Source organism: Pterocles gutturalis, unplaced genomic scaffold (genome assembly GCF_000699245.1).
Source record: "Pterocles gutturalis isolate BGI_N339 unplaced genomic scaffold, ASM69924v1 scaffold1957, whole genome shotgun sequence".
Classification (NCBI taxonomy): domain Eukaryota; kingdom Metazoa; phylum Chordata; class Aves; order Pterocliformes; family Pteroclidae; genus Pterocles; species Pterocles gutturalis.
Window position 1 is genome coordinate 1 of NW_010114946.1, and position 9,698 is coordinate 9,698.

The 9,698-nt window shown below is 36.2% G+C and overlaps 1 protein-coding gene across 1 annotated transcript; it reads left to right on the top strand.

Annotated features, from left to right (window-relative positions):
* Positions 1-692: 692 nt before the first annotated feature.
* Positions 693-7,622, top strand: UBA5 (ubiquitin-like modifier activating enzyme 5). Its single transcript, XM_010074971.1, has 11 exons — positions 693-734; positions 827-916; positions 2,084-2,193; positions 2,603-2,689; positions 2,895-2,979; positions 3,803-3,907; positions 4,085-4,212; positions 5,408-5,543; positions 5,978-6,053; positions 6,851-6,957; positions 7,528-7,622. Exons 1-11 carry the CDS (start codon positions 696-698, stop codon positions 7,609-7,611), a joined length of 1,047 nt encoding a protein of 348 aa, XP_010073273.1. The 5' UTR covers positions 693-695; the 3' UTR covers positions 7,612-7,622.
* Positions 7,623-9,698: the final 2,076 nt, after the last annotated feature.

The window sequence follows — 9,698 nt, forward strand, 5'->3', positions numbered from 1 at the left end:
AGGCCGCTCTGTCTCTCCCCTCCTCAGCAGAACAAGGGGGGAGAAAATAAGACGGAAAAAAACCTCGTGGGTCAAGATAAAAGCAGTTTAGTAAAGCAAAAAGCCAAGGAAGCAAAGGAAAACAAAGATTTTATTCTCTGCTTCCAATCAGTAAGTGATGTCCAGCCGCTTTCTGGGAAGTGGGGCTTCAGTACGCTTCAGTACTTTAAAATTCTTGCAGTTATCATCACAACCTGGTATTCTGTAATTAATTTTTAAAAAAAAATGTTATGTTGGAGTTAATCTAATCAAATTTATCAGAAAACAGTGGAAGAGTCTTCGCTGGCCTGCTACCATATGGTTCATGAAAGAAAAAAGTGTAGGCTTTCATTCTGTAAATCAGGGATTAATTTACAAAAATAGCTGTGAGTCCTCCTGCTTTCATCGATGTTACTCACACCAGCTGAATAAGTACATGAGTTTCTGCAGGGTTAGTACTCTGTAGCTATTGCTAGTAGGAAAGTATCTGCTGTCTTGTTTTGACTGTATGTAGCTGGCAATCACAACTGCAGTGAAAACAGCAGGCTTGAGTTTGGTGCTCGGTAGGATTATTTTTAAAGCAAAAGTGATTTTAAATATCTGAAAAGCAAAATTGCTGTTAGAAATTGTGAGAGCATTTTCTGTATAATGTTGCTGTTTCTCTTTGTAGCCGCTTGATGGCGTTAAAAAGAATGGGAATTGTCAAAGACTATGAGGTAGGAGTCTATCTGCATTAAAACAGCCTTGCATATTTTCCCTGTGAGGACCACTTTTGGTATACTGACCTGTATTTTGTTTCTTTCTGCAGAAAATCCGTACCTTTACAGTTGCAGTAGTAGGTGTAGGAGGAGTTGGCAGTGTAACTGCTGAAATGTTGACAAGGTGTGGCATTGGTAAGGTAATGAGAGTTTTCTTCTGCTTCTTTATACTAGATGGACCAGTCTTCTTCCTAAAAAGTTAGATTCTATTTCACTCAGTTGATTTTGCCCAAATAAAAAAAGTACTGTGAAGAAGGCACTCGAGAACAGCGCTGGCGTAAACATCACAAAGGAAGAGTCAGTATTTTTCTTACACTAGTAAAATTTATTTGCTTGGGGCTTAATCCTGTATCATGGAGATGATTCTTGTTTGTATGCTTGTCTTCTCTGTGCTCCTGTATTTATCTAACCTTCATACTGAATTATTGCAAAAGGAAAGCAAAATAAAAAAAGATGGAGTAACTCACATAGAAGATTGTCTTCTGTTATGAGAACAAGTTGATATTAATGAAATTGAAATGCAATAGATGTCAAACAGATATTTTTATCACAAACATTAGTTCATCCTGTGGGAGACTTAGAGATAAAAATTTAGCAGCAGTTAATAATAATTTGATGTATGTATGGATAACAAGAACCTCCAGAGTTAATAGAACAGGATTTTTCTTTAAAGAAGGAATTTGGGGAATGGCTTAGATGTTTGTATTTCTGGGCAAAGCCTGACCATTTACTCTTGGAACTTTAACAAGTTACTTAATACAGAGGTGATGCAATTTTTTATTGCAAAGTTTATTCCCCCTTCCTCTGAAGGAGCATTTCCTGAAGACTAGCATCTTAGGCATAGAAGATGACAATTGATTCAGAATTTTTAATAATCAACATGTCCACGTATTATGTAGGTATTTTAACTGAATTGTTTTTGAAGAACTGCATGCCAAGAAAAGTGAAAGAAATTACATGTTTCTAATTAATGCCAGAACAGCAAGTAGGAATGTGATAATAGAGGTGCTAGTGTTCATGTAGATAATCTGTTGAATATTCTTAGTTTAGATCAAATGAACAGATAGTTTTTAAGAGTGATTTTCATGACTTAACAAATCAGTTCCTGGTGAATGGCAGTTAGAATTCAGTCTTTCATGTGCTTACAGTGTGAACTGAATGGGACGGTGGTGGGGGGTGTTGTTTGTTTGGGGGTTTTTTCTGGTGTTGGTTTTAGAATTAATTTTGTTGTTTAAAAGGCTTTGCCATAGTGCTCTGGTTGCAGAGTCTTTGGAGATTCACATATGTTAATACAATCTTTATTGTAGCTGCTTCTGTTTGATTATGACAAAGTGGAATTGGCAAACATGAACAGACTCTTCTTCCAACCTCATCAAGCTGGATTAAGTAAAGTGCAAGCAGCAGAGCATACTTTGAGGTATAACTTGGAGAAGTGGGTATCAAAATGTATTTACGCAGGATACTGCTACAGAAAACTGATGTTTCACTCTCAATCACTTGCAAAATAGCATGATCTAATTTGGAAGTTTGAGTATAAAGCAGTTGTGTGAATGGTTGATACCTTAAGGACATTTTTGTAATGGTCAAAACCTGAATATGAGTTTACTTTTTAAAAATAGCTAATTTTATTCAGAACTCTGGTATAAATGATGCCACTTCAATATGTTGTGGCTTTTTCTCATCTAATCTGTGAATTTTTGACAAGTATGGGTGTATTCTAGACTTCAGACTGGAAGCTTAAGACTGTAGCAACACTTGTGAAGTTAAGGAGTAGAATGCAAGTTATTCTGTTTATTAATATTGACTCATATTATTTCCTCCATAAGGAATATTAATCCTGATGTTCAATTTGAAGTACATAACTACAACATCACAACACTGGACAATTTTGAACACTTCATGGATAGAATAAGGTAAAATCTCAAGAAGAGCGTATCGCTAACTTCTGCTGTTGTGTGGTTCTGTACAGCCTCACTTGTTTTTTTTTTTTTTTCAATTTAATTACATCCAATTGAAAACCTGTGGGAAATATGTATATATGAAGACATTTCTATTGATTGCCACGTTGGTATTTTGTTCTGCTAGCAATTTCATGCAAAGTTCTGATACTTATTTCAGTAATGGTGCGCTAGAGGAAGGGAAGCCTGTTGATCTTGTTCTAAGCTGTGTGGACAACTTTGAAGCTCGCATGGCTATTAACACGGTAAGGCCATCAAATGCATTAAGTTGTGGAGGTCGTTTTTCTCCTATAAATAATGTTAGGAATTGTGGGGACTAGAGAAAAGACAGGAACTTATTAAGAATCTTCTAAGAAATTTTTTCCTTGATTTAAGGAAGGAGAATCTGAACTTTTACCCAGTTCTTACAAAATACATTTTCTGTGTACAAATATAACTGTAGACTTTTAAGTTACTAGCAGCTAATGGCTAGTAAAAAGAGTTAAGTGTTGCCAGCCTTCCCTGTCTTTCCAAATTGTCCTGTTTATGTAAATGTATTATCAAAGCCGGGTATGCTAAATCTTACAAACTTTTTAAAGACTGTGTATAGCTAATTGTATACTTTTAATTACTTTTTATATACTAAAAACATCTTAAGGCTGTGTAGCTAATCAAACTGGTTTTCTTTATAGTAGCAGCCAGCGTAGGGTACGTGCCACACACGTGTTCGGCTATCCTTCAGCTAGCTTGATCTGCAAATGAGGTGCACAGATACACTATATCCATGCTGCTAAAAGTAGTTTTTGCAGTTCGATTCTGTAGTGTGCTAGTAACTGGATCACTAGTATGTGTTCAAAAGTCTCGGGTCCTCAGGAAAGCAGAAAGGGCCGGCTTCATGAGGACAGCTTTAATTTGTCCTTTGATAAACAATTTCTATTCCACCTTTTCATGTTTCTCTTTTTGATTGTAGCCTTTTTATCTTAAAGCAGGAAGATCAATGTGTTTAATCACTCTCAGTTTGCAATGTTTGTTTTTTTTCCCTCCATTATAGTTGTGCAATGCTGATGTGTATGTTTCTGTGTTTATAAGGCCTGCAATGAACTTGGACAAGTCTGGATGGAATCTGGAGTGAGTGAAAATGCAGTATCAGGACATATACAGTTGATCATACCTGGTGAATCTGCTTGTTTTGCGGTACGGAGTGCTCTGTTGAATTGTTTGTTTGTCTTGTTAAGTGAGACGGGAAATATGAAGATTAGCTGGCTAGTGAATGTGATCCTGGCACAGTTGACTGGGTAGCTTAAAGTTTTGTGTGATCTGTGGTTTTTTTTGAATACTTTTTTAAAACTTAATTTCTTTATTTCCCCTTAGTGTGCTCCTCCACTTGTAGTTGCTGCAAATATTGATGAGAAAACATTAAAACGAGAAGGAGTTTGTGCAGCTAGTCTTCCTACGACTATGGGTGTTGTGGCAGGAATTCTTGTACAAAATGTTCTGAAGTAAGTGACTGAATTGCTGCTATTCCATGTACAGCACCATGAGAGAAAGAAACCTGAACGAACATTTCATAATGATGGGTCTGGTTCTTTTTATATGTTTGTGGCCTATTTCCTGAAGGTATTGGCGTCATTGGACAGGGCTGAAATACACACTGCTAGAATCACTGGTGTGCTCACTTTGGACCTGCTGTTCTTAAAAGAACTTTTCAGGGTTAAGGAAAAGTCTTCAGAGTTTTCCTAGGAATTTATCTTACTGCATACACACACGTTTTTTTCTCTCCCCTTAGTTTTGCATTTAAGTATGCTCCCATTTGACATCACTAAATTGTACAAAAAAATACTGCAGTGCTAACTCTTTGAAATTTTGTACACGCACAAAGAAGAAACCATTTCTCTTGCAGTGTTTGTATTCTAACCTGAGGTGAATTAAAAATAGTTCTATAGCAATATGAGATATTTTAATATTTTCAAAAAGTACTGTCACATGACGCTAGCTGGTAAAAGAACTGCATGCATAAGCAAGGAAAATTCTTTAAAAACTTTGATTTCAAAGTGATGAACTTTTACAAGCAACTTTGAGAACAGGATCTTATTTAGCCTATATTTAGCCTTAGCTTGGTTTTGTCAGTTATCCAAAAATTTCTAGTTCCAAGAATAAAAATGCTGTTTGCAAGTGTGCCTGCAAACAACTAAGCGCCATTTTCAGCTATGCAGAGAGACATATGTAAAATTGCATAGCAACAGGTGTTTTTCATTAAAGAAGAATGCAAACATTGCAGCTTAATTGAAATCTCTATTTTCATTGCCAATATGACCCTACAGTAAGGATGATTGAACTGGTTCTGATCAGCTGTTGAAAACTCTCCCTTCATAATACAAGGCACCTGAGTGTTTCAAGCAATGGATTAAGGCTCGGGAGAGAACTGCTTAGATGTAAACTTTTTTTTTTCTGAGACTGCAGCTGACTTGTTCTCACGCACTTACACCACGAGAGGACCAGGTTCTAGGTTGATGCTGTTACGGTGTGCTCGGGGGACTACAGCTTATTTTAATCCAATTACAGTAATTTTTTACAATGTCAGTAGTGTGAAAGTGTATTCTAAAAGTTCTTTGAGGAAAAATTATTCCTTGAGTGACTGAATTTTTAGTTTTGCACCTGTATATAATGGCCTGCTTTCTCTATTTGTTTTTCTAGGTACCTGTTAAATTTTGGTACTGTGAGTTATTATCTTGGTTACAATGCAATGCAGGATTTCTTTCCAACTATGTCTATGAAGCCAAATCCACAATGTAGTGACCAAAATTGCAGAAAACAGCAAGAAAATTATAAGGTAAAAATGTTTTTGGTTTTCTTTCCACTTTTTTAAAGTCTTAAGAACAAAGCAAGCTACACACTTGTAGTAAAAGACTACTTTCATTGCTACGCCAATTTTCAGCAGCCTTGTCTTCAGATGGTTGCATATGTTTCTAAAAATACAGTGCTTAGAGTTATCTTACAGCAAAAGTAGGCAGAGTGGCTTGCATTCAGTTAGTAATGCTTGCTTCTGCAGTAATTGCTCAACCTGGTGGTCATATATTTTTGAGTGTTGATGGGTTTGGTTTTTTTAACTTGCAGGTATGCTGCATTTTTATGCCTAACAAAGTTATAAATGGTGACTGCGTATCTTAAAAGAAGTGTGAATATTGGATTTTATCTTTGCTGTTGTTGAACATTGGACTATTTACAAACATTGTGCGAGGTGTTTTGTGTGTGTTTTTCCTTCAGAAAAAAGAAGCTGCACGACCGAAACAAGAAGTAATTAAGCAGGAAGAAGAAATAGTACACGAAGACAATGACTGGGGTAAGTAATCAACTGGAGACCAAATGGTGTTCCGAGTACCAAGCTTCAATTAAATTTAATTCTTTGTTTTAGGTGAATACACTGTAGAATACTTGGGACTTCTCACCATTCCTATTTTTTGTACCTTATACTGCATAATTACTGCTGGCTTTTCACAGGGTTTGGCAGTCATGCCATCACAACTTCATCATGTAGTTTTAGAATAATGAGCAGGTTTTAGGTGCAAAAATAAACAAGATTTGTGTAAAATACTTTCTCAGAGGATGGTCTGAAGATACAAAAGATTTGAGAAGATTTCTTTACTGTGTGTTTGTTTTAAATAGGCAGCTAAAGAGCATTTGTCATTTCTACAACCACTATGTTAAGGCATCCCCATAGATCTTTTTATTCCTCTGAGGAAATGAGAAATAATTGTCTAATGGTACGTGCATTTTACATAACCATTTAAAGAGTGGATATATCCATTCTGTTGACTACGTGATATAGAAAACAATCTTAGCTCACTGTTGGTAAGTGTCCTGCCAGTACGTTTTAAACTGTTAAGGACAAGGAAGTCCCACAGGAGAGGTGCCATTCTTGTGCACAAGTTCCACATACGGAACCAGTTCATATATTGTAAAGGGAAAACGCTCGGCATGGATAATGGGAATGAATTGAAATCAAAGGTCTTTCTGCTTTTAGATTTTTTCTATTTTAGAAAAGTAGCTGCAGTTTTCCTTGTGCTATGATAACATATTGATTAAAGAACTTTTTCTGTCTAACTTCTGATGGATTTCTCAATTCCTTTTCATGCAAAGGCATTGAGTTAGTATCTGAAATGTCGGAAGATGAGCTGAAGGCTGCATCTGGCCCAGTACCTGAGCTTCCTGAGGGAATTACTGTAGCATATACTATCCCAAACAAGGTAATATATTCTTTATGAATACACTTATTTTTTAAATGTATAGATTAAATTTATAATATGAGCCTGTTTAGTTACTCTTTAAACCTAAAATAAAATTCCATCTTGAACAATTCCACTAAAATCATACCTCGGTACCTCTGACTGCTGTCTTCTGTGGTCTGGTTTGGGGTTTCTGTGAGACAAACTTCTTTTGGTATAGATGTTTGTGTGAATGTAGTTATGAGGGATAGGAATGAATGTGTTTCATGGGCAGGGGAGGGAAAGCCAATGTGCATTTCTCGGTTGATATTTTGGTGACTAATATTTTAACTGTGTTTATCTTGTGAATGCTGTATGTAGTCAAAGAATAGTTATTATACCTGGGGAACACATAATCTGGAGGTATCTCAGACAGATCATTCTCACTCACAATCAGAATAGTTTCCAATTTAAGCTTATAATCACTTAGGCCTAATCTTGCAATTGAGTGCTTGCTTCTAGGAAAATGGGGTGGTGTAACAGGAATAAAGCTTCTTTGTGCGGGGTTGTTTGCTGTTTTTGTTGACAACTTTTACTTTGTGTTCCCAACAGGAAGGAAATTTGGTAACTGAGGAAACGGTAGCTGATTCTGAAGAAAGCCTAGAAGAACTCATGGCCAAAATGAGAAACATGTAGCAAAATGAATATTAATTACAGCTTTTGGGAGTTTGGATTGACATTAGATTTTGAGAAGACCGGACAGCTTTTTTCTTTTTTTGTTTTACTCCACTGAAGCTCATCTTTACATTTCTGACTAAATTGTACTGTTGCAGGGGCAGCAGGGAAAAAGACTTACCTTGTTTATATTCTGTTCTCTGTTCACATTTTTAACATATGGAGCTGTGCTACGGTAAATTTGAATTTCTCAGACTACTAGTGTCCAGACATTGAATAGAATATCGAAGGAGATTGATAAATGAACAAAAGCAGGCATAGCACATTATATGCGATATAATGTCATAGGAATGGTACACAGTAATAGGAGAAGTGAAGATGAAATCTGCTGGAGCAGACTCAGTAGTCAAGGGCAGATGATAGTGCCTCAGCCATCACTGCTCCTGATTTTCCATGTACCTGTACTCATGGTTGTTCACTAGTCTCTGTAAATTCTTGGTGTGGATCGTCCTGTGTTTACTTTTTCTGAGTAAATAGTACATTTCAGCCTTTTCATCTGCCTTAAATATCTCTGGGATAATTTTTTTTTTAAACTTCCCTGTTTTTATCAATGTTTTACTACTGCTTGTTCTGAAATAGCTGCCTGTATGTTTTGTATGTGATAATGCTTTGAGTGTTTGCTGCAACAAGGTGAAGTCTTTTGTTAGTAGATAATTATACTAGGAAAGCTTCTAAAATTAGGTGCTCTAAACTTTCAGTGTTGCAAATAATCTTCAGTGGAATAGCTGAGCTATTGTATTTGTCTTGTAAATATTGCTAGTACAGTAGTATTGCCTCCTAAATGATCATGTGTTAAACTGATCTATAAATGTCCCCATCCCATAGTGCCCATACCCCAGAGAACTGCAAGTATCACTTTGAAATATTTTAACTTCTCTAGGTGTCTGATCCAGAACTTGATCATTACTTACATGGGACTTAGAAGAATGCAAATTTCAACCTTTGCAGTGTTAAGATAAATCTTTCTAATTTAAGCTGTTCAAAGAAAACTGTTTCCACATGATGCAGCCAACACAGAACTGGTGAGTAAGGGTAGTAGTAGTATCCAACCAACACGTAAAAAGAGAGTAATAGTGTGGAGTTGCTTCTTAGGGCAGCTGAATGAATATTTAGGTAAAGAATGTTTCATTTCTAAGTAATGGTTACAAACTTCAAAATCTGTTTCCTCCACAGCCAACACTAGATTGTATTGTTTACATAAAAATAATCTCGGAAGGTAGTGAGGGAGGTTTGGGGTGTCGTGCATTATACTGTAAAGTGGAAGAGTTTTTCTGGATGGAATTCAGTTTTGGAGAAACCAGATTTCAGAAATGAACAGTAGAGAGGGATTGGAAATAGAGTAGTGAGATCATTAAAAAGGTACATACTTGAATCTGCATCACTAAGCCTACGTTAGCTTGATCCAAGTGTCAATTTTAAGTGTCACTTCTCTGTGACTTTACCTTTCTGTTGGGAACAATAAAAGTGAGGCACACACCTGGCTCTGGAGATTCTGAAGCAAAGGGGTTGATTAGTTTCTACAACAGCTCAGGTAATCTTGGCTCAACTCTTTGGCTGACATGGCTGCTGTCAGGTGATTGACAGATGTACAAGAGGCAACTGTTTACCAGTTCACTTCGGGGATGGTTTATGAGCTAATTAATGCACTTTTCTATGCCTGCTCACAGAGTATGCAGAATGGTTCGTGTCACTTTCAGACTTTCAACTTGGATATGTAAGAATAATTTGAAATAACCAGAAAATACTTTAACAAGAGTATATGACAGTGGTTAAAATTATTTAACGGTAAATAGCATCAAAAAACCAGCTTTAAGGATTTTTTTTTTTATTAAAAAGACATTTACAAGTATAATCTACTCCGACCATAAAACCTAATGGAAAATGTATGACGTTTGTTATGAACTAACAAATTAAAGCAGATTGCAATGGTGTAGTCCAGCTTTGTTTATCTGGCAATCTTATAAAAGCAGCTCTCAGTTTTTACAGTGTATCATGAATGTTATTGAGACATTGATATTCTGACTATATGATCTCACACTGATTCTTCC

What these genes read in the sequence shown, in the direction of transcription:
- UBA5 (XM_010074971.1), top strand. Translation starts at nt 696, where the DNA reads ATGGCGTTAAAAAGAATGGGAATTGTCAAAGACTATGAG. An exon ending in CAAGGTGTGGCATTGGTAAG is followed by an intron (nt 917 to 2,083) that starts GTAATGAGAGTT and finishes TCTTTATTGTAG; the next exon opens with CTGCTTCTGTTTGATTATGA. An exon ending in ACACGAAGACAATGACTGGG is followed by an intron (nt 6,054 to 6,850) that starts GTAAGTAATCAA and finishes TTTCATGCAAAG; the next exon opens with GCATTGAGTTAGTATCTGAA.